Raw genomic sequence first — 25,403 nt, 5'->3', positions numbered from 1 at the left:
AATTAGTTGCATATAAAATCATACATCTCATTTTCAAGATACATCTCACAGCATATCAAATCATACATTCATTTTCAAGATACATCTCATTTTCAAAATACATCTCACATCTCATAAACATCATACATTTACATCATGCATTTCACTTCATCATATCATTTATCTAAGCATTGCATCATCATAAAACAAAGTACAAGCATCTAGAACATGAATTAGTAACACATCACATGATCAAAAAAAATGGTGTCATCTATATATATATCAAAAATGATCAAAATGTGCAAATATCTGTCATGTCTGTGCCCCGTACAACAAAAACAATGATCCAAAATACAATAGAGACATCATCTCTCAAGTATGACTATCTCCTAAGGGGGATGGTCTCGTTGTTGATGTCCTAGCCCCTGGATCTCCAGGAGGATCCTATCTCGAAGGCCCTGTCATGCCTTTTCTCTCTGACTATGACCCAGTCTCTCAAGATCGACTCGATCTTGACTACGTGAAGCTCTGCACTCTACGCTCCCTAGGCACCGCATCCTCATAGTGGCATTGATAATACTCCACCTCCCTCACTCTTAAGGACACCTCTCTCATGATGTCCCTCATAGGACCACCTGCTCTCGCTCTCTGCATGCTCCCTGCCAGCTCCTCCGCTCGAACTCACTGCTCTATCTCAGTATCGTGCTCTAGGGTTAGCTAGGTAATCTGACATTATTGCATCAACACCTGTTCCTGTAGCTATTGTACTGTCAAATATAGGGTCCTGATCTGGGCATCCTCCACATGTATTAGGATCCGAACCCATAGGGGCACCTGTGAAGGGGTACCCCCTATCCCTCTACCTATCCTCGATGCGGGTGGAGGTAACTCATCAGTCCTCCTCCTCTACGCTGGTCGTCTCCACTCAGCAGTCCCTCCCACCACTGCTATCACCTCTCCCACTCTCCCCTCCTCCCCTGCTCCGATCACCAACCCTCCTCTCCATCTATCCATCACAGCTTGTTGAACTGCTCTCTCCACTCGCACTCCCCTATCACCCCCATCTCTCCCTTTGTCTCCTCTCCTCCCCCGATATCCTCTCCCTCGCCGTCCTCCTCCACCTCCATCATCTCCCTCATCACCATCTCTCCCTACCTCATCCTTGTCATCATCAAAGGCAGGCCACATCTCCTTAGGATCTGATATCCTAGCCATGACACGAGCTGCAAACAAACCAGCAAACTCATGCGTCATCCTAGTATCTAAAATCTCAGGAGCATAGTCCCATATTTGGCCCGCTAAGCTAGAAAACTCCTCTATAGCTGCTCCATTGTCAATAGTTAGACCCCAATCCGATATATCCTGCCTCCGATGTGCATATAAGAAGGTCCCCTGTGGTATCCCCTGCTGTCAACCATACTGCCGCAAAACCCTGCCAACCTGAAATCTCTCGATCACAAAGGGCATCCGCCCTATCAAAAACTGACTCATAAAAACATACGACATCTCTAGCCCATCCTCAGCCCATACCTCGCAATCTATATACGGTCGTCAGACGACCGTATCGATGTCTTCCAACACCCTCCTCCAATGCTCCAGTTTGCCCAGCTTACGCTAGACAACTAGCCCCTTGTATCCATATACATATGCCCGCCCAGCAGGCCTGTCTCTATCCACCAGTGGCCTAGCTGTTGGAATGTGCTCCCAACACCATACCTGTAGGAGTGTCACACCAGCGGACAAACTGTCGTAACCTAGGTATACCACCTCATGTAAATCCCTATATAAATGAGCTAACATGGCTGATCCCCATGCAAACTTGCGGCCCTGTGTCACCATCTCCTCTAGCACCAATCCCCAACCCATTGAAAATCCCTTCGACCTACGATCGAGACATAGGAATCCACCTATAAAACCTGCTAGTACTGACGAAAGAGGTGCATAGTCCAGATCTAAGAACTCCTGCCAAGGGATCTCATGTCCACACACTATCTCATCATGAAATATGCGCTGCAGTGCCTCTATCCCACCCTCCTCTATCTACTCATACAACAATAATGAACCTGCTACGAGAATCCACAATATCCTGTAACAGTCCTCAGGAGTCACCATCATCTCACTTGTGGCAAAGTGGAAGGTGTTCGTATCACTATGCAATATCTCTGCGAGCGTTGTGAGTAAACCCCAGTTCATAGTAAACTGAGACATATCTAATAAAGATGACATGTCACATCTCTCAATAACATCTAAGTCAGTCTGTGCTAACCGAGGTATCAACGCCCATGGTCTCGAGAACCGCTCGTGCGACTAAACCACTCCCAATTGCTCCTGTCAAAAAGCAAAACAAGTCCAATATCAGTTTCTACATAAAAACAAAGATATCAAAATCAAAGTCACATCAAAAACATGAAACAATTTGCAAATCTAATCAATTTCCACATCATATCATTCCATATCAAAACTTGTAACACAACTCAAGTTTTCAAAAACCATATCAAAACTTGTAACACAACTCAAGTCTCCGTATCACATAAACTTGTAAAACAATTCAAGTTTCCCACCCATATCAATTTGTAAAACAACTCAAGTTTCCAACCCATATCAACTTGTAACACAACTCAAGTTCCACAATCATATCAGCTTGTAACACAAATCAGGCTCCACATATATTAACTTGAAGCAATGCAAATTGAATCAAGTTTAGATCACAAAAACACATTAATATCTACATAAATAACTTGAATATCCACAAATAAAACCAAGTTATATCAATACTCATATTGGATGAACAATCAAAACCATGACAGCCGACATAGCAAATGGCAAAAACCTACCTCCCCAGGCAAAACTGACCTTATCCTATGTATTTTTCTACATTCGCAAATCATTCTCTCTTGTAAAAACTACTGCATGCACTAATTAAATTTGGCTATGTGCTAAACCATATCCACGCGCCACCCTGTTTTCTCCATGCACTATCCTATCTACCCTATGCGCTAGACTAACTCTACGCGCTACCCTTTTTTATCCATGCGCCAACTAATCTACCCTAAGTGCTAAACCCAATCCATGCGCTAACCTATCTCACGTCTGCACTACCTATTTAACCTTATGCGCTAGGTCTAACCTACGTGCTACATCCCCCTGCCCATGCGACCCCTTGTGGACCCTATGCACTAGGTTTACCTGATGCGCTACCCTTTTAACCCTAAGCACTACCCTGTGTCCCTCATGCACTAACCTAAATACTTCATGCGCTACCCTAAATATTTTCGGACGCTACCCTAAATTACAACCCTATACGCTACGAAATTTTTCGTATGCGCTAAACTAAGACCCCTATGCACCAAAATGTGAAAACCGTATTTCAAAATTCAAAAACTGACCAAAGACGATCAAATTAAAAATAAAAAAGGGGTCAAAAGGGTTGACTTACCAATGGTCCATATGCGACCGGCCTCCGATACCTCCGAATGCACTCAAATCGATGCATAGAATAGGGAATAGGCATTTTTTCTTCTCTCCAAAAGTCTCTTTCTCCAAGGTCAACAAGCACAAATGAGACAAAACAATGCACTTTTTCCCTTTTATAGGGTAAAATAAAATTAGGGTTAGGGAAATGAGCATGAAATTTGCTCGCGGTCTTCCTCATACCCTCGCACACATCAATTATCAGGAGATAAATCAATTTACACATTCCACCTAGCCAAAATTTTGCATAGCAAACACAATTATCAAATCAAATCAAATTTTCCAAAATTTTGATTCATCTCCCGAGGGGGCATTATCACCATCATTTATCAAATCTGGGGCATTACACATCAAATCTGGGGCATGACATGAAGAGCCATAAAGACAACATTGATGATAAAATCGCAACGACACAACATTTTCTTTGAAATAACATGTGCACATATGTCACTTCAAAGAGGGGCAAAATGTAGACATATAAAAATGACCATATTCCTAAATGAATATTTTATGTTCATTTCTCTATTTAATTAAATCCAATTTAATCAAATTACTCGCATTCCTCTATTTAATTAAATTCACTATACCTCTTTTACCATTTAATAGAATAAATTCATTTTATTTAATTAAAGCCCCTATCCACTTTTTAATTAAATTCAAATTTAATTAAAATAGTTATCCTAAATTGAATAATTCTAATTTATTTAATTGCAACCAAATTGAATTAAATTCAATTAAAACCCATTATCCTTTCATCCACTTGCAAAATCCTACATCTCCCACTTGCATCCTAACCCTCTTCCTAATTTCTTCTAAAATCCATCTAATCCTAATCAATTAACCCAAACCCATTCATTATCCTGTTTCCCTAAATTTGAGGAGGTCACTTCTCAAATTTGGAGTAAAGTCTTCTAAAAGCATTAAAGCCTTTATCCATTCAACAAGCTAACTTGTTGAATACCCCCAAATTTGGAGGGACTCTTACAAATGTGTCCCCAAAGTCTTCATAACCATTAATGGTTAACTACACCCTCTAGCATGGTTAAAGAATTTCCCTAAACTCAACCTCCATGTAACCCAAGGGTCTCATCAAACATTTATTGCTTTGACCATGGTTATCCTTAATCCTTTGCACAAGAATTTATCCTTTGGATAAAAGCTTTATCCATTGGCTAATCTTAACTTAACATTGACCCTTAACCCCTAGAGTAACCATGAGGTCTTCTCAAGCATTTAATGCTTCTTACATCTCCTCTCAACCAACCTTATGTTGACAATTGTCACCATTTCATTGGTGCCAATTGTAAACATGGATTCCCAACTTTCAAACTTAGCCCTTGATTAACTCTTTCAATCCTGACCATCCATTGCCCTATTTTTGCTATAAATAGAGCTCTCATTCCTCCATTTTAGAGAGATCCAGGTCTTTAGCATCATACTTATACTAAAATCCATCCAAGCTTTAATATATCATTTGTGCTCATCATTTAGCCTCTCTTTTCAATAGGAATTAATCTAAATATACATGTTTAGAGTATTGTGCTTATCATCTAGCTTAATCATAGACTAGTATATCATGCTAGGATAATCTTGCTACTAATCTTGTCATATTATAACTAGTTTATTGCATTTATAGGATCATGCATAGCTTAGGATGCATTTCATCTTAAAATCAAACAAAGCATCCCTCATTCTTGCATTTGTCATCCGTAAACCACTTTGCTTAGTGATCTGAGAGAAAAGACATTGGTTTGAGGGACCTTGTGAGATACAGAACCATGGAACCAACCTTGGGAAGTTGAGCCATACTTTATGACTCCATAGCTTGCACCAAGAAGTCCTATGGGTGTGTGAGCAAGGCTCCCTAGAACTCCATTTTTTCACCTTTCAAGTTCTATCGACCCGCTTTTCCCTCATATAGTAAGTACAACCACATACATACAAAATATTTCTCCAATTACACCCTAGGAATCTAGGTACACCATTCAAGAGTGTTGGAGAACATAAAATATATATAGTGAATATTATTAATGTTATAATAACTCTAACAATTGTTCCCTAGGCAAAAATAAAACTTCTAGAAGTCATACTCATTCCAACCATAACAAGTGAAACACCATTCTAGCTCAAAATCCTCTAATCTAATTCATGTTTGAATTAAAAAACTTAAAATAACAAATAAAATTCTTAACTTCCTTTATAATTCATTTATTATACAAACCTTCATAATCTCATCAGCCAAATTAATTGAACCAACGATTATACAAACCATCCAATCAAACATCTAATCATAGCTTATCCAAAAAATATCTTTAGAATTTTGTCCAATGCTATTAATATAGAATAAACAATAAAAGAACAAAGTTTAGTTGTGTCACACTCCTAATCAAGCACTGCCATCTATTAGCAAGTATTAATATATTTTAGGCAAAGGGTGTACCAATTTGAACCATGTTCAAGATGTGCAAGATCCTTGTAGCACTACCATCTTTATATGTAAACCCACGAGATAAGATAGATGAATAAATTTTATGAGATCCAAAAAATCTATAAGATCTAAAGATATTACACTAATAAATGCATTATAATAATGAACTATATGCACAATCTAATCCATTAAAAAGATCTTGCAAAAAAATCAAGCACATCCATCTTTTCAAAGAAGTAATTGAAGCTATATCATGAGCCTATTTCAAAGTGTGGTCAAAATTTCTCAAAACCATGACAAGGCCAAAACATATGGGTCAATTCCATTCACCATGAACAAGACATCCCCAAGGTCAAGAGACTAAAATTGTTCTTATCCATCATCCAAAAATCCTCCTTCCCATGATGAGACAATTGTTTGCACTATCATAGACAAGCAAATCAATCACATCACTTGAGCATATTGGTAATCAATTTGTAATTGATTGTGATTATATTGAAAATATAGACAAGAAAACATCACACTTGATTGCATTTGGCATACAATTGATCAATGTAAAACACTCATATATAATGAGAAAGTTGAAGAATCATATCACCTTGGCACAACTATCTTAATTAAATTAGCTTTTCTCATAGATGAAAATGTGAAAAGTTTGAATCAATCTTGGATATGAATAATGGGTTTGTATCACATGTCAAAGAAGAACGTATCATATCACAAATAAAATATGTCAATTCATGAATTATAATGGAAAGAGATTGGTCCTTAGTGAACAATGCATCCTATAACTTTTACAAGCTCCATGTTTGTCAAGGCATCAAATACAAGTATTTCCATAAAAATCTAATTATGCAAATGACACTTCGATTATCAATATGATAACTTTACCCAATATAAAAATAAAAATAGAGTTCATTCATAGCACCTTTAACAATTTTGCCACCATCAGTACTTGTCACATGATGGGCCAAAAAAGAGTTGGTAGATAACAAAAGAGTTATCATTGATAAAAACTTTAACTCGTTATTTTTTTAAAGCAATTAGAAGGGGAATAAAATGCACTAGCAGTTAAGTAGGTTTATGCTCCATAGATATCATCTATGTGATGGTGCATCTTGAAAGTTAGATAGATAGGCTAAGGAAATGTCTAAGACTTATCTAACCAAACTTAAAAGTTAAGTAAATCAAGTTTCTTTCAAAACATTAATAAAATGGGTGAATTTATTTTTTTGACTATAATTAGTAAGAAAATCTTCTACAATTATAGGTTTGTTTGTAAGTATACTCACCATTGTATTGTATGTAATGCTAGTGTTTGCACTTTTAGGTATCATTACTTTTGCAACGTCTTTGTTAAGGATGAATTCATGCACCCTAAAATTTGAATAAATATTTAGAAAAATGATTAACACATGAGTAGAAAATGGTAGCAACTACAATGATATAACTGTTACTTCTAGTGCAAAACTAGATTGGCAAGTATATTAACACACTTCATAATTATAAAGACCATAATTCAATTCCACAAAATCAACCCAGATACGATTGAATAAGTGGAAAATTACGTGTATACACAAAACCTCTCAATCCTTTTAAGAATAACAGTAATTCTATCGCTTCAAGCTCTCCTTTAGCGTTAAGCTTAAGTTTGAAAAATCATATGAAATTTGACATGATAAGAAAAAAAGATAAGATAAATTTCAGAAACATTGCATTCGATATTAAATGGATTGATATTACCATTTTGTAAAGTAACACTCTCAATTTATTGACATATTTATGACACATCTGCATTAAGTTAATGCAAATTTATTATCTTTGTTGATTGATGTGTTGTCTAAATGACACTATTAAGCATCCCATGTATAGCATATTAAATAATATTTTATAATTTTACTCTTTACACTTTTCATCTCCTAACATTAAAATTTTAAATAAAAATAGATATCTTCTACTGATATAATAATTAAAAAATAACTAGATAAGTAATTTTCATTCCTATACAACTTAAGGCAGGTACTAATAATAAGGATTTATGAATTCTTTTTATTAAGATGCTTCTTGTCTCAATAATTCCTCCCACTCTCTTGACTCTTGCTATCATTCAACTTTCCACGCAATTCCGCGTCATACTTGCCATTCCTGTCACGACTAAAAATTGTATGCCTGGATTTTTATACGCAAGAATACATCAAAGTGTACCTGCTAACGTTGAAATACTTTCCCAAAATTTAAGCCATCCATGCAGGCTTGTGAATTGTAACCACAAATTTCAATAATCTGAAAGAAGAAGTAAACCAGCATAGAGATATCTGTGTAATTCATTATACTCATAAAAAACACAAAACTTGAGGGCTTAATTAATGTACAGAAAACATAGATCAGTTACTCGTATACGCCATTGTTGCAGGAAGCTTATTCATGAATTGCCATAGTTGTTCACCTTTACATTAATGAGCTTAACAAATTGGCTTATTAGAGCTTTACACGAACTTGACAGGCCAAACACAAATCTACAGACATTCTTACAATTGGAACTAAAAATCAGGACTATATAACAGGCTGCTGCCTGTATTCATATTCCTAATGATCGCCTAAGAAAAACAGGAGATGGAAAACCTTCGATGATGGGTATTAGCTGAATACCCATCTGCCTGAAACTGCTCACGATCTTTTCCCACATCGCGCCTTCCAGATTTACTACTGTGTTTCTCCTGGCTAAGTAATCCCACAAAGCTTGTGGAATGTTTTCCACTCGACCCATTCCATGATTTAGCCCTCCTGTATTTCTCATGGCTCTTGTGATTGATAACAGCTTTGTAAATGTAAGGTATAAGGCCTTCCATTGGACTTGACAGATCAAATTGAACACAGATATTGTAAAACCAAATAAATTGGCAAATCAAAATTTGTCTGCAAACAATGAAGATGAGATTGGATATTAAGGCTGTATAAATAAGGGTAATTTGAGAGAATTAGAAGGAAAAGTGGAAGACGGCACGTAATTTCCACGTGGGTTATCGTTATCTGAGGGCTGCTAAGAAAATAGACATCTCCTTCCTTATTGGCTAATAAATGGTCAAAGTGTATCAATTCAATTCGATTATAGTTTTCAAGCAGCTAATTTTTCCCATCCATGGATTAGCTTATTTGGTCTTGATTGTCGTTCTAGGTAGTTTTGGATTTAACTTTTGATTTATCGACTGTGTGAATAAGGATATGTTGCAGATTATTTCAGAAATAATATGAAACTAGCCCTTAAAACTGAGCTATAAGTAATATTCTCCTCCATCCTGTACAGCTGGGCAGGCAAGAAATGGCAAATTCTAGTCAGATACGAAACCACGTGTGATTATTGGCTTGGAAACATGGTGAGATCTGGTTTTATTAAAATCTTGGGGACAGAAAGATACCATCCACCTACCTTGGGACAGGCATTTCAAAATTAAAGCTTTGTTTATTTATTAGTTTGACAAGTGATTGGGATAAACATCAATTCTTCAAGGCTAACCACTGTAGTATAGCATTTTCATTCTATAATTTAAATTAGAACACAGTATACACTTCACCAAATACTGCGGACTTAGCTGCAAAAGATGCGTCAATGTGGAATTGCTATTAGTTTTTCTCAAATTTTCTCAAAACATATTTCTATACATGTGTTCTATAAACACATGTACTTTAAATCTGTCGGTTATATTAGAGCTTCAAATTCCGATGGTTTCTAAAAACATCACGTTTGGGAGTAAAAGCCAACAATCTTACATATTTTTTAATACCTTCCCATAGAACGAGTGGAATGGAGAAAGAACTGATATCCTAGGAGTTATCTACAGCAAATGAATGCAAACAAGTATTTGAATAATCAGATTATTTTAGAATAATGAATTGCGATTGCCATATTATATAAATTATATGTTTTTTTGGTGGGGGGGGAATTGATAAAGATTGTTAGAGTATTTAATTTTATTTGTGATGTGAGAATGTTTGTTATAAATCATATTTATAATTTTAATTTGATGTTTCAAAATCATATTTGTTATCGAGACATTATGATATATAATCTGATTAATTATGTATTTTGATTGAATTCTATATCTATAAAAATGACCATGTATGGATTTAATCTTAGATATGTGAAAGCAAAACCTCTATATAGCTTTGGCTTGTGCACTATTTAAATTTATTGACCTATTCATTTCTACAATCTAAAAATATTATTGGAGTTTCCTATGAATGGAGTTTCACCTTAGACGTGAAGACTAGTAAGATCAGCTCAATAATTCAAACAAGATTATAGATAGTTAAGAAATCACCAAGATGTCTAATCAATTATTAATGATGTTGATGCTGATTCTAGTTGGTTTTTTATGTACTGATGATGTCATATATACTTAGATGGATGGAACTCAAAACATGATTTGATGAACTCCCAAAAGTGAATTAAGGTTTGTTCTCTTTAATGCAAGACTTGAGTGTACAATTTTGAACATTGCATGGTCAAGTTAGCAAGTAATCGAGCTCTCTAATTGCAAGGGATTTGGATTTGGCTCACAATTATATTTGATTTTGCAAGATTGGGATCAAATATACAATTGTCGATCTAATCTAAGTTCAAATCTATAACTATGGATTCAACCTAGGTCAATGAATGGAAATTTGTAGATAGGATCTGGATCCTTAGGATATGTGAGTTCATATGCTTCAATCAAGGATTTGTTTTATTGATGAAGTTTATGTAGAAACATACCACTTGTACACTAATCATTTAATATAGGATAGACGAGTCCAACTTTTGGCTTGAGTGGAATGCATAATCAATATTAAAAGAAAAATCTATATCTCTCAATTATAGTAAGAAAACATAAATAATTTGAAGATATAATAATTTGTGGTATTTCTAATGCATATTCTATTTCTAATTAAAAATAAAATAAAACAAAATATTTCTCACATTTTAAATATTTGTTAATAAAGTCTTATCTTATTTTCTAAATATTTGTTAGTAAAATGTTTCTTCACTTAAAAATATTTATTAATGAATAGTATTTTCTAATAACACACAACTTGGACTAGAAATAAAATCTCTTCACAATTATTCAAACATAGATTAATAGCTTTGATATCTATGTACCAACATTTTATAATTTTATAGTAGGACGATTTGAAATGAGAGATGGAGCCAAGAGAGGTGGAGCGAGGGTTTCTGGAGGGGGCAGTGTAGCAGAGGGTGATTTAGAGGGGAATTCAAAGGATGGAGGATGATGTTGAGAATACAGCATAGGGACCTCTTATTTTTTGTAGCTTCTTTTTTTTTGCTTTGTGCTGGCACTTTTGGGGGGAACGATTTAAATCACACACACTAAGCTTACACTTATATGCTTAAAAGTATTAAATATTTAGAGTTGTCAGACATTTTCTAAGTTTAATATGTTCTTTAAAGTGTGTTGTCACACTAAGAATACACTTCTAGACTCAAAATTGAAAAACATTGTCTAGACTTAATATGTTGCTTAGTGTGTGTGATTTAAGATCAAGATTGTTGCAACATGCATCCTCTTTGTGTGGGTCATCCAGTTTGGGCATCTATTGTTTGTCGCAATGCTTTTTTGAGAGGAAATCTTATGTTTCGCTAATCTTTTTTTGTTCATGATGTTTTTGGCCTCTCCGGCCTAGGTGGATGCTTGATTGGAGGCCTCTTTTGGTGTAGTCTTCTCCCATCTTGGGGTTCATTGTTTTCTACATTCTGTGTTGGCGTTTAGTTCTTGTAGAGTTCCTAGTTTTGGCTGTGGTATCTAGTAATGCGGATGCTTTGTCCTTAAGTGGGTTGAGTGCCATTACTATTTCATTTTCTTATCCTTGTTGGATTTGGGGGGTGGAGGTCTCTTTTCTTTCCTTCCCCATTATTTCTCCCCTACTTCTTTGTGGGAGCATGGCATTCACTATTTGTCATTATTGTAGTTGGAGTTGTTTTGAGGATTTTCTATGATGTTGTGTATATGTTTGTGGAAGGGGCTTTTATGGGTTGTAAGATTTTGATGTCTGGCTTTTCCATCAAAGCCCTTCCTTTTGTTTCTTTTCACTTGGGGGAGGTTTGTTTAGGCCTCTCATTTCCTGAGCTTTGGGCCCCTATCTTTATGAGGCTTGTTGGAACTACTAACTTGGTGTTGGTTTTCCCCCTTCTAAGATGAATGGATGCATTATGTTTGTGAGGGGGAGTTTGAGGTGTTTTTTTTTTTTTGGTAGTGTGTCGACTTCATTATTTTGGGGGATGTGTTTCTTATTTTTTGTTTTTGGTTGGGATTTCTTCTGATATATTGGTAAAGCTTTGTATTTTTGAGTTGGGGATTTTCAGTTGAGAGTTGATGTTGTTATCACCTTGGATTCTCTTAATTATTCTCTTATTGGGGAGACTTTTTCTGGTGGGGATGGTCAAGGTTTTGTTTCATTTTATGCCTACTTCTTCTCTTGCCTATCCTACTAAGGTGGTGTTATCTCCTATTGAGGTGGAGATGGTTTGGACAGGAGAGGTTTTAAGATGCAACAAGGGGGTTGTTGCTTCCCTTTCTCTAGATCTTGGTTTCAAGGGGGTTGTTGCTTCCCTTTTCTTTGTTTTCTTTCTTTTTCCTTACATTGAGGTGGAGACTAAGGAAGGAGATGTTTTGTGATCGTTACAGAAGCCTTTCAAAATCTATTACTCATGTTTTCCTCAACTGATTTTTTTGGTGGCTAAGGCTTTCTTTTTTTATAGAAGGTTCCTTCATGTCTTCTACCTTTCAATCTGTTGTTGGTTTGCTATTGTTTGTTTGTGTGCAATCATTTTGCAACATTCAACTAGTGGGTTTTGGATCCTAGAAAAATCCATTTGAATAGGATTTCAGATCCCCTAAAAACCCGTTTTACCCCTAACAAAAAACATTTAATATTTTTTATTTTTTTGTATTTTTTATTTTTTATTATTTTGTAAACAAAAACAACTTTTAATTTAAACACATTTTTTAATTGCACAATTTATTTATTTATTTATAACAATGTCTAGTTCAAAGAGAACTGAAGGGAAAGAACTAGTAAGAAAACCCTTCAGTATTGCTCAAGTAACACAAGGCTATCTACCCATTAAAATAAGTCCAAGGGCACAATCCATCCAAAAACCCATCCCAATTACATACCAAGCCTCATTAGATATAAAGGAAGCTGCCAGAGAAGGCATACAAGAGAAAACTATATCCATCAAAAAACCAGAAGATCAGCCAATAATTCAGAGCTGGACCACCCCTATCTATGAAACATAATTCTCCAAACCACTGATTAGAATGATACTAAAGAGCAAAACAGAGATCATTATCAAAGATCCTGCCAATACAAACATTGTGAGCAAACATAATATAACCCAAAGAAGGAGAAGGAGTGGATGTTGAAGACCTTGAGGCACCAAAATAATACTAAACCACATAAATGCCCACAGGAGCAACCAAGAAAAGAGAAACAAGATGAGAATCCATCTCATATACCAAACAATCTGCAAATTCCAAGCTCTTAAAGCCAACCACCATCCTCCAAACCTAACCAAGAGTTTCTGGATAAAATAGAGCATCTTACCATATGATAAACGACACCATAAAAGAAAGAAACATAGAAGACCAATAGTAGAGCCCTGATATATACCATTCCAACAAAGAAAGTAATATGAAAACTACCAAAGCCAAACACGAGGCCTCTCTGAATGTGCAGAAACCAACTTCATGTTATGATAAATAAGGAATGTGCAAGAGGGGAACAGGCTCCACATAATCATAAGCATGTAAGGAGAAACCAAGCTAGCAAAATGAAGTCACCCAATAATAATGAACCAAAGCCATGTTACAGAAACTCGTCCCCCACTAATTACCCAATCAAAAGATAATCAATATAGAAGACTCTGCCATCTCAAAGAAATCATCATTAAACAACCCAGCAAGTGAACGATAAGCAGTAAAAACAACCAAGAAATGATACCCGAGACATCCACCCCGAACTTACCACAACATGATTAGAAAACAAAACCGCCAATCAGAAAGATATAATGAAAGGAGTATGCCCACCCAAACAATAGCTACACAACTAATGAGCACATCCCAAGAAATGAGCTTCACGAGCCCGAGTACTCATGCTGCTGCCATACTCAAGAAAATAGAATAATCTCATGAGAAATAGGCAACATCAGTCCTATGAAGATCAAATACATCACAACCAAATAGGTGATGAAAACCCAAATCAAATGCAAAGCCAACAAGAAGGACACAGATCACGCAAATGTAGTCTCCACACCCTCCCTGCTCCATGCAGAGATACTTACCGAATATGCCATTAACAAGGGAGTTGCCATAAGGCAGACAACACCCTCCTCAATGTCATATGCGAAAGAAAAACCACACCCAGCAAGGAGTGTGAAGTAGGCTACAACCATGACCAATCTATTTTTAAAGGAGAATACCAATGTAAGAGGCATGGATATCTCAGGGGGAAACCTCCAAATACTTAGCCCCTTCAACAACAACCCTATTAGCCAAGTAATCTGCAATAACATTTATCTCCCTATAACAATCAGATATAGTAAAGGTAGAAAAACACTTCAACTATGTAAGGATGCACTCCAACAAGTATTGTAGATGCCAAGAGACACATTTCTTAGCAAAGATCGATTGGAATACTGACATTGAGTCCCCTTCAATGATGATGTCCTTAATTCCTAAAGATATGGCAAGATCCAGACCAAAAGATAATGCTTGAAATTCAACAACATTATTGGAGCTGACACCAATATATTTACTGGTAGCTTTAACAATCTTAGAACTATGATCAAAGATGACTACCCGAACCCCAGCGTTCCCCAAATTACCCTTAGTAGCCCCGTCAAAATTTAAGTTGAAGGATAATTTCCGCGGGGGGGGGGCATCCATTTGGCCATCCTATGTTTAGCAAGTGAGGATAATCCAGCTGTTAAAGCCCCATGGGAAGGAATGACTCAAAGTGAACTCCATTTCCATGTTACCCAATTATCCCAATGAGAGAAGAACCTCAAATGCTCCAAGTTTTTATAAATGTAAGGAAGAACCACCTCAGAAATAGAGGATTGAATCTTGTCAATAACCTCCTTAAATGAAGCAGACTTATGATTAAAAATCCTAGAATTCCTCTCCAGCCAAATGTTCTAAATAACTATAGAAGGTGCCACAATCCAAATCAAGGAATAAAAAGAGGATGAAAACAACAAAGGCCAAGCCATGAAATGTGATAATAAATTAATTGCACAATTATTTTTCATATAAATTAATTTATTTTTTATTGAAAGAAGAACATTGAAAGGTGTTCTTTTCTTCATTGTTTACTAATTTCCCACATACATCTAACGAAAATATTTAATTTCTATATTATACCTATTTTAATTAGAAAATAAAACATGATGTAATAATAAAATTAATATTTTAGCATTATTATGTTTTAACATCTTAATCTAAGAGTTATATTCTTGTATGATTTAATGTCATATTAGGTGATATAAACTAATTGTTTGTTTCTAATGGAGTCCACCCATGTGGCTTGGAGGAAAAAGCATGTCACATAAAATGTTAAGGGACACAAACATATACATGCCACGAGTGTCATCCATGAAGAGCTTAATTTTATATTTTGTCCCAAAATTGAGACATTCTATTTGTTAGTAAAATGTTTCTTTCACTTTAGTGTATTTATTAATAAGTATTATGTTGCAAATTTAATTAGAATGAGCTTCTTATGTGATGTCATTGATGTCAACATGATTTCGTTATCAAATGTAGTGACTGCTTGGTATAAATGTTATTGGGCTTTGTATGCAGTTGTGCTAGGTAGTTTGCTCTGCATATCTTCTATGTTACATATCTATTATTGTGGTTTGAACATGTTGTTTAGCTATGTTTGGAGATGCTATATTCTAGATTTGGTGCTTTGGATTGCTATGATGAGGAAGTTGTGTTTACCAATTTTGTGTGAAATTATTTGACAGTGTTTCCATGTGAAATGCATGCTTCTCATTTCTTCGCGTTATCTTTCTAGCATTGTAGTTTTGGAGTGAGATTAATGTCCTTAGCTTCATTCTATTTAGCTAGTACGTTTTATTGGGCTACAAAAGCATGCTTTTCAAGTTCGATGGTGTTCTACTCTTGGTTTGGTCGACCTCAGGTGTTTACACTCTACTTTGTTGCTCTAATGATTATAGACTTTTATATAATGTGCTTGATGATTCTTTTGGTCCTGATTAAGATGTGTTGTGGTCCACTTTACCTTCTTCTCCACCACAACAATGTTTAGTGCCAAACTAATTTGAATTTTGTTCAGATAAGTTATTTAGTCGACCTTGGGAGAATTTGCATTTGAGAGAAAGATATATATTATGATGCTTAGGTATTATAAATGGTGTGTGTGTATGTGTATGAGAAAAAGAAAGTGAGATGTGATGAAGTTGTATGAAAGAGGATCTATCTTCTTGACAATTTGACAATTGGTGTTGAGTTGGTGAAAAGTGTTAAGTTGTGTGAGATTTCATGTGTTAGTTATCGAAAGCAGTGAGCCAAAGGTATCTACAGATCTTATGGTTGCATAAGTGCATATGTGGTGGATTCTTTCTCTTTTATTCTTCTTCATTTTGGTAGTGAGCTCTCCAGTAGTGAGCCTCTTCTTTCTTTGTCGCAAGAAATGAGCCCTATGGTAGTGAGCCGTTCTTTGTAAAAATCACCTTAACCAGTGTCACCTTGATAGGTGTTCATATCTTGAGAATAGCTCTTCTTCATGGTTTTTTGCCTAACAAGGTTTTCCATGTAAAATATGGTGTCTCATTGTCCATGGTGTTTTTGATGTTTCATGTTCATTTCTTTCTAAGTTATTGTAGATTTGATTTGGGAATTAAGTTTAAGATTTTATACAACTGATTCAACCCTCCCTCTCACCTCCCCCCTCAGTTGTCTTGTGCATTGGTATATTCAACATAGCATTCTCTCATAACACACAACTTGAGCTAGAAATAAAATCTCTTCACAATTATTCAAACATACATTAATAACTTTGATATCTAAATACCAACATTTTATATTTTTATTTTTTTGTGGTTTTTATTTTTTATTATTTTTGTAAACAAAAGCAACTATTAATCTATCTATTGGGTCATCTACTCTGGTCTTTGTCTCTAACTTTTGTGTTGTTATCAAATTGGAATGTCGGGTCTTAAGGTTGTCATGATGAATAGATTCACCCGCCTTTTGTCATATGTGGGTGATGAAACGATGTAATTTTTCAGTATTTTAATAGAGGGCGCTATCCCATACCTGATAGCACTTACCATAAAAAAACAAAAAACAAACTATTAATCTATCTAAACTAAATCATCTAAATGTCATGCATTTAGAATTATCTTTTTCTCTAAATACTTTTTTTTCACACCTTGAACTCGTAATTCACCTCTTCCAATAAAAGTTGTAGATCTTGCTTAGAAAAGCAAGTGAATTGAAAAATAATCATGTGAATGTTGACTTAAGGAACACACTTGAACATCCATGACATTCAAGAGAGAATCCAAACACAAACAATGAGAATCCCATATAATCTAAAGGTTTTGATTGGTTGATTGCCACTGTTTTAGCAACGTCACCTTGCATTTCAGGTTTATACACACATAAAGCATATTTTTTCATACATAAATATAAAACTAATTGGAGGATTTGATTGAGGTAGATCCATTAATGCATCACACACACCACTTTGTCAAGAAAGATATTCCAAGTGCATACATAGGTGTTTGACATTTTGTTAGGAAATAGCTGCATATCTTTTGCCAAAATTTATATGAGATATTATCATAAGCATAAAAGAAACTAGTGTACCAATCACATGGAAGTAAATTTAACCATATGATACAATTTACAAAAAGATTCATAACCACAACTATATGCACGATTATGTCATATGAGACATCATACTAGCACTCCCATCCTTCATAGAGGCAACCAATTATATTTTCCCTTCTGTGAATCAATATTGCAACCAATATGGAATATGTTGCATTGATGAAGATGGGCCCTACTATTCTATGGGGACCACTATAGTAGATTTCCTTTCATATGAGAACAAGTGGGTGGCAAAGGTAAGGGCTAGTTGATCCATATTGGATGAGAAATAGGAATCATAGCGATCATGCAACATAGAGATAGAAAGTAGAATTGAAATACTTCAAACAACCCAATCTCTATATGAGTCATCGTTATTTTTTTTTACCATATACAATGTGATCTTATACATTTGAATTTGGATATAACTCTTATGTCTAACTATAATTGTAGAAATATAGAATACATTGTAGACATATAGAATACTTTTAAATTCTAATTAATAAATGTACTAGATTAGATTGACGATAAAAAAGTGTTTTGTTCTTAATGTTGCATTTCTCCTTTACCATATCAAGGTTAGTTTCATACATGAACTATCAATACTTTATAATCTAGACTATACAATTCTTTAAAGCTATGAGATTTCCACAATCCATTTTGCATTCTAATGTATTTTTTTGGATTCGATTGTGTGTATTTTTTTCATCAACGTTTCGAATCACACTCCATGATTCATCATTAGGAGGAAAAGACACAATCACAGAGTGATTCGAAACGTTGATGGAAAAAAATACACACAATCGAATCCAGAAAAATACATTAGTATACAATTCTTATTATTTCTACTTATTTGTATTGGAACCGAGACTTGTGGCTGCCTACTCAAACAACATTAGGCAGGCTATCTATCCAAAGGGGCATTATCAGTGTTATTTCATCTATGACCAAAAATACAATGTGCGCTGCCATCCATTTTCTTTGTTACTCATATGTAGATCAAACTATTATTTCGCATACTTTTGGTAATAGGTAGGGACTGTAATTGTAGCGCAGTCCTTGTTAGTTCCTGCCCCGCATGGAACTATTGCGGAGGCTAAAATTTTAAATCGCGATTAATCTAGTTGTTTTTAGCGAATCAGAGTCCAAGAATTTTTCAGGTAAATTTTTATTGAATCACGTACTATAAGAAAGTTGCTGGTTCTTTAACTGATATTTTATTGTGAAGTGTTTTCTTCGTTGTCACTGGATATGCAGGAGGCAAATATTTGACTGCAAGGTGTTTTGTCCGCCTGTAATTGGGTGTGCAGGAGGCTTACAGCAAATTCAAGACAATATAACGCACTATTCCCAAACAGAGCGCTGACAAAACAAAGTTTAGAAGAAAACGCACTATCTCCAAAGACACCGCGGGCAAAACAGGATTTGCAGTGCTGGCAATAACTAAATAATTGAAGTAATGCAATTAGATAGCTGGAATGTTGCGGCAGACTGTAGGGCATGTCAAGTGAGCAACATTGGTAATAAAATAAGTAGATGGTAAAAAAATTGCATTTTCTGAATGTCGTGGGCAATATCTTCTGCGAGGCTGCACTAAACGCTGGATTAAACCCTCTGTTTTTTTATAGTCTATCGAGATTCAGTTGCCATCATTTTCGAAATGTCTTTTTTTTCTTCCATTTTTCAATTGTTTCATAGTTTACTTCTACTCTTACAACCTTTTATTGTGCAGAGCCAGGTAACCCAGTTCCTACACTTTCTTAAAATTTTGTGTCGCCTATGGATTGACTGGGTAAATTGTTCGTTTTCATTTAATGCTTGCATTTTAGCTTTTTTATATGATTGGACTATCTCTCATTTCGAACCATTCGTCGCGGCTCTCTTAATGACGATTGCTATTGTCACATTTGCCATTGCTTCGATTTTTAGGTTACAGTTTCTTCCCTAATGTAGTAGAAGTCTGTACGTATGGCATTCATTAAATTGATAAAATTTAAATCATGTTCAAAGAAATTTGGCTTATGGAAGGCTGTGGGTATGAGAGTCTGTGTTGGGGAATCTTCCCTTATGACTTTGTATAGAGGGTCTGCAAACTGTTTGACATAATTCCTCAAAGGAATTGTGGCTTCTAATAATGATAGCCCTTTCTCTTTCTTTGGTATAGGAGGGGTTGCGCAAAGAAAATAAATGGTTGCCCTTTCTGGCCACAGTCTTTTTATGGGGTGAATAGATTATGATTTATTTATACATCTACATTTATTGTATCTACTCATTAAGCTGGAATATATGGTAGAGGATTCTGAGTAGTATTGCAAGATTCTTGACCTAAATAATCATATTTCATTTATGGTGTATAGACCCTGTAATTTACACATGTTGAAATTATTGGTTTTATTTCTGTATTTTTGATTTGCAACAGAAATCATCCAATGGGAGGAGTCTAAGCAGACCCCAAGGTCGGCTTCCAAAGTCTTCCATACAAATATATATATCCTCTGGCATATATAAAATATATTTGTTTATCTATTATAAAATAGAGGCCTGAAAATTTCTTAATGTTTCAATATGTACTTTTCCCCTGTATTTATGCTTCAATTTTATGGTGTCAAGCAGACAATGACGGTTTCTTTAAAAATGAAGACGTGAAGTTGCATGCTTGTTTGGTAAATGATTAGTTTAATCTTGCAAAACTGAGAATTTTGTTGTGAGAAGATACAATTTGAACTCCTTTTGTTGAATAAAAAATAGTCGATGGATGCATTATATTTTAATTATTAGTAGCTCCAGGACTATAGCCATGCTCAGTGATTATTGCTTTACTGTTTGGCCAATCAAATCACAAGATTTATTGCATAAATTTCATTTCAAATATATGCAATGTAGAAGTTGCATGCTTTTGATGAAATTTTTTTTGGTGTGCAGTAATTGATTTTCCAAACGATTTGCAGAACTCTTCACAAAAATCAACGCAATATAACGTACGACTCCAGAGGACAGGATAGGCAAAAGAGGTTCTCAGGGTGCGCGTTTCTGAATATTTAGCGAGTTCTTTTTAATGGATCTGTGCACAACCAGGAATAAGGAAAATTGAGGGCTTGAAAATCAAGTAGACTCTTGCCAAATACTATTGCTAAAATATGCAACTCAATTAGTGCATGTGCTTTGTGTATGCATCCTCATTTTGTAACATATGAAAAACTCCCCTTCATTTATCCTTTCAGAGATGTCCATATCGTATTTGAAAGCTACCATTCTTGCAAACACAAGCGAAATTCAGTGAAAATTTGTGAAAATAGAAACATATTGTGCATATACTACAATCTTGCATCTGAGGAAATCCACTTTCAACTATTCGCTGATGTATGACAATGCCTTGTTGCAAAGCTCCCATTTTAGCACAAATTGGAAGGATGCTGGTAAAGGTTGTAGAGACTGGCCTTATACCTACCAAGTGCATTTTCTTATAAGCTTGCAAGACCGTTTTTAACAAATTAAGCTGTGCACATCCTGTGATAATTGCATTCCACGAGACTCCATCTTTTTTAGTCATTTTGTCATAGAGTTGGTATGCCATTGTATTGTTTGAGATTTTAGATACATGTCTACTAAGGCAATGAAAAGCACACGATATGATAAAAATCCCCTTTCCATAAAGCTTTCATGAATTCCCATACCCTTTTCCAAATATCTTTGTCTTGGAACAACCTGGAAGTGTGCTGGAAAAAGTGAACTGATATGTATCTACATATATTTAATAGCCCTGCTCAAGTAATATCCAAGACCTCTACCTAAATGCAGAGCTGCTTTTAACAAGCGTTCATTAGCTACCTCTATTTTAGGATACTGACTCAACTAATGCTAAATAGATATAATATAGTAACTTAATAGCAATGTTAAGTCATTAGAAGTCGTCTATACATTTGGTTCTTAGCAGCTTTCCTTTGGGTTGGTCAGTAGGCATACACAATGCGTCCTTTTAATTTTCTGGTAACATTGAAATCTATTTGACTATCTAAAATCCATGCCCCTCTATCATAATTTTCTCTTACATAAGTTTATTTCATTTATATTAATTCTATTATAATTATCTAATGTTAACCTCCTGTTGCTGCATGTTTTTTGTGAAATTTCAGAAAATGTTGCAGTGAAGCATGATTTTGAATGTAAACGAGATAATTATCATTTCAAAGGTATCCAAGTCAATCAAAAATCAAAATTGGGATGCACTATGAACACGTTTCGAGGTTTGGTTTGCTTTATGTACATATGAATTTAGATGAAATTGGCCAAATTTCTATGTGATCGTTAGCTACATTCTTATTCATTTTTTATTTCACTTATGTTAGAGGTAGTTCAAATAAAGCTATTCATGTTGATGGCCCTAATGAAGGTGCCAAGTTTTGAAGGGATTTTGATATGGTCTATGTGAGTAATACATGTTCAATGTTGGTTGTTGATAGGGGCAACCAGGCTATTAACGAGATTTCCCTCCAGTATGATGACTGTGGATATAATTATGCCACAAGTTATCCCTCAAGTATGTATCGAAGTTCACATGTTATAGCCTTACTTACCTTTGCACTTGTAAGAGGTTGCTTCTTATTGGCAATCAACAGTTTGGTTCTCTTCTCCATTTTCTCTCCTAAAGTGGTCCGCATCTTCGTTTCCTTGAACATATTTCTTACTCATTTACATGTGAGAAGTTCTAGCCAGTAAGATCTGTTTGTATTCTTCTAAGTTCCACTCCATGTTCCAAGTTAGTTCTTTGCAGGCTTGAGCTATTTGATTCAATCATGATATTTGTTGATTCTTATTCTTTTGTTCAGTGATGTTCATTTAAGTACATTCATCAACATTCTGCCATTGTGTGTGATTATGTTCATATTAGCTAAATGCATTTCTAGTTACCTCAAAACTAGTGAAATGTTTTTTTATATATTCCTTAACAGTGATATTGGTGATGCTTTTTTAATAATAATGGCTTACATCTTTGTTACTGGTAGACCTCATGAAGGATGGTATCACCATCTGATCATTCAATTTCTAGGATTGTAACAGATGTACTACCATATTTAAAATAGTGAAATGCAGTTATGCCTCAAGGGTAAAAAAGAATTGTGATATCTAGAATTCCACATTTTGGTTTCACTCAAATAAAATGAAGAGAAAATAATCCGCTCCATGGTTATACTACAGTTGAAACAAGGTGGTGGAATGTCTAGATGCAATGTCTTGAAGGATACAAAGAGAGATTTGTTGCTCCCACAAATTTTCCCATGGTTGATAAGCAAGTTTACGGATCAAATTTCCTAAACAGGAAGAACTTTTCATTTTTGGAGAACAAATATAGGCATCCTAAATCCTTTGTCTCATTCAATTTTCTTGTCATCCCAGTAGTCAAAGATATTTTTCACCACAATTTATCTTAGCTCAAAGCTTCATTATGCCCCATTTACTTCTCCATTTGCTGCCCTTTCACTGTTGTACAAATGTAAACGTCACAGTACTACAATTACCTGAATGCCAACTCCAGCATTGCTATTGTCCGCTAAAGGCAAGCAAAGGCCAAGTGTAAAATAGAGAGACACCAAGATGCTTGTCACTACTTTTATCCTTAAGTAAGAAATGAACATATTGCCCTAGATCAATGACCATATACAATCTATGGTAAAATCAACAACTACGACTGAATTAGAACCCTTCACAGAAAAGTTATGAGAAAATAAATAAGACTAGGACTATACTTTTTCAATCAGATTATAAAAAATTATCGAACACTAATCAAGTCTATAGTTTGTATTAACAGCTAAACAAGAACATGCATTGTACTAATTTTTTTGGTCATCCCTAAGTGCATTGGATTGGAACATGTCATCATTGATTTATAGTCCATCAGACTTTGGAAGATAAGGCAATCTTGGATAGCCTAGATTTCATGGGCTCGTAACCTATGGTACTATTCAAAATAGATTCATTTCCACATTTTATGGTTTGCTTCAACAATATCAATAACAAACGATCACTTGTCTTGTCTTTTTTGAAACAACCAAACTAGATGCCTACGTCATTGGTGACTTAAGTTCCTTGGTGGATAATTTAATGAACATGTTACAATGCACAACTTGTATGTTGATATATAAATAATAATACTAATACTAATAGGATACTTCTCCACAAGGAAAATATTACTTAGAGCCATAAAAGAATATCTTGAATCATTTGTCAACAATGGCTTTAGACATGTATGACTTTTATATGCATAATGAGATCATAGGAAATCTATAAGATAGTAGACCAAAATTCGAGGATATCATAGATATAAGTACTATCTAAACATGATTTTTGACATCCATATTCTACACTACAAAAATTCCTTGTCTTCAGAAGACAAACCATCCCTGGAGATTTGTACATCCTTAAATAAGTCTTCCAATTATGCTAAAATTGTCTAGGTAAAATCTAGATCAGAACAGAAAAAAGAAATACATGGATGTTAAACTTTTCTTCATAAATGCCTGCTTGGAATGCAAAGAAGTTATATATAAAATCTGGTCTTCATATATTTCCATGTTATCTCTGCAGTTTTCTTTTTCCCCAGAAACAAAACATCACGGTGCACAAAACCAGTTGGGAAGTCGAACTTGGTGTGCCTGCAAGTGCAGTTTGGAAAGTTTTTAAAAAGAACATGGACGTATTTCCCAAGTCGCTGTCCAACATTGTTACCTCCATTGAACTACTGGAAGGAGATGGCGGAGTTGGCACTCTGTTTCTCTTTACTTTTGGTGCAGGTAATCATTTAGCTGTCAGCTGCTGAATTTGTACTGTTAATAGTATGCACATTTGGCACCTACAAATATGTGCATTTTAGACCAAGGGAGCTTAGAATGGCCAAGGCAAGTCTCAGCAATGCCTGCTTCACATATGTAACTACAGTAGGCAGATTTAGCTCCTGCCAAATTTGCCAAAATACGACTGTACCAATTGGGCATGCTTGGCAGCTGTTGAATGTGTTAAACATAATAGATTGAGGAGCTGCAACTGCTCATAATGGAAGTGGAAGTGGTCCAATGCTAAAATGGTTTTTGACTGGAGATCTATGCAACTGTTTGATAACCTTGTTGAAGCATAAGCATCGATGTTGTAGCCCAAGAATATCATCTATAGCTTGAGAAACATTTGTTGTTGAGTGGCATTTAAAGGTCGATTCTGGATTTAGGTTTATATTGGAGCTCACAGATTTCACACTAATTAATTGAATTATATTTAGATTATATTAATTTGATATTTGTTTTTGGTTGTTAATGTTGGTTCTTTCCAAATTGCATTACGGCAATGATATTTTTCTCACTCTTTATTTGTCTGCTCCTCCCATTGCTATAAATCTTAATTTAATTTTTCTTTGTATCATTTAACTTGGAGCTATTAGTATCTCTTAGTTATGACCGAGGTATCTAAATGAAAAATCCATCTGCAAGAGTAAAGCAAGACAAGTGCTCTTCTTCCATGTTGAAGCTGGTGAAGCTTTAGGTTTAATTGTCGACATTAATTAGAATGTCTGAAAGCTTGACAAAATTTTCAATTAGACAAAACAGACAAAAGCATAATCAGTCTTCCACTCTGGCAGG

At 35.1% G+C, this 25,403-nt stretch overlaps 1 protein-coding gene across 9 annotated transcripts; it reads left to right on the top strand.

Moving 5' to 3' along the window:
• The first annotated feature begins 18,755 nt into the window (after nucleotides 1-18,755).
• On the top strand, nucleotides 18,756-25,049 carry LOC131062854 (uncharacterized). 9 transcript variants are annotated; one of them, XR_009372616.1, is made up of 6 exons: nucleotides 18,759-18,938; nucleotides 19,036-19,298; nucleotides 20,701-20,798; nucleotides 21,912-21,968; nucleotides 22,239-22,315; nucleotides 24,361-25,049. XR_009372616.1 is itself a non-coding variant. In XM_057996610.2 (5 exons), exons 2-5 carry the CDS (start codon nucleotides 19,238-19,240, stop codon nucleotides 24,454-24,456), a joined length of 291 nt encoding a protein of 96 aa, XP_057852593.2. In that variant the 5' UTR covers nucleotides 18,756-18,938; nucleotides 19,036-19,237; the 3' UTR covers nucleotides 24,457-25,049. The 9 variants fall into 9 exon arrangements, 4 of the variants coding, with proteins under 4 accessions (XP_057852593.2, XP_057852589.2, XP_057852582.2 ...); XR_009110984.2 differs by having other exon boundaries at nucleotides 21,912-22,022; nucleotides 22,249-22,315; XR_009110979.2 differs by having other exon boundaries at nucleotides 18,761-18,938; nucleotides 19,036-19,285; nucleotides 21,912-22,022.
• The last annotated feature ends 354 nt before the right edge of the window (nucleotides 25,050-25,403 follow it).

This window comes from Cryptomeria japonica, chromosome 5 (genome assembly GCF_030272615.1).
Source record: "Cryptomeria japonica chromosome 5, Sugi_1.0, whole genome shotgun sequence".
NCBI classification, from domain to species: domain Eukaryota; kingdom Viridiplantae; phylum Streptophyta; class Pinopsida; order Cupressales; family Cupressaceae; genus Cryptomeria; species Cryptomeria japonica.
The sequence above is the reverse complement of the archived record's forward strand: the minus strand, read 5'-3'. Positions and strand labels throughout refer to the sequence as shown.

What these genes read in the sequence shown, in the direction of transcription:
- LOC131062854 (XM_057996599.2), top strand. Translation starts at nt 19,238, where the DNA reads ATGCAATTAGATAGCTGGAATGTTGCGGCAGACTGTAGGGCATGTCAA. An exon ending in CACTATGAACACGTTTCGAG is followed by an intron (nt 22,023 to 22,238) that starts GTTTGGTTTGCT and finishes GGTTGTTGATAG; the next exon opens with GGGCAACCAGGCTATTAACG. An exon ending in TGCCACAAGTTATCCCTCAA is followed by an intron (nt 22,316 to 24,360) that starts GTATGTATCGAA and finishes TTATCTCTGCAG; the next exon opens with TTTTCTTTTTCCCCAGAAAC.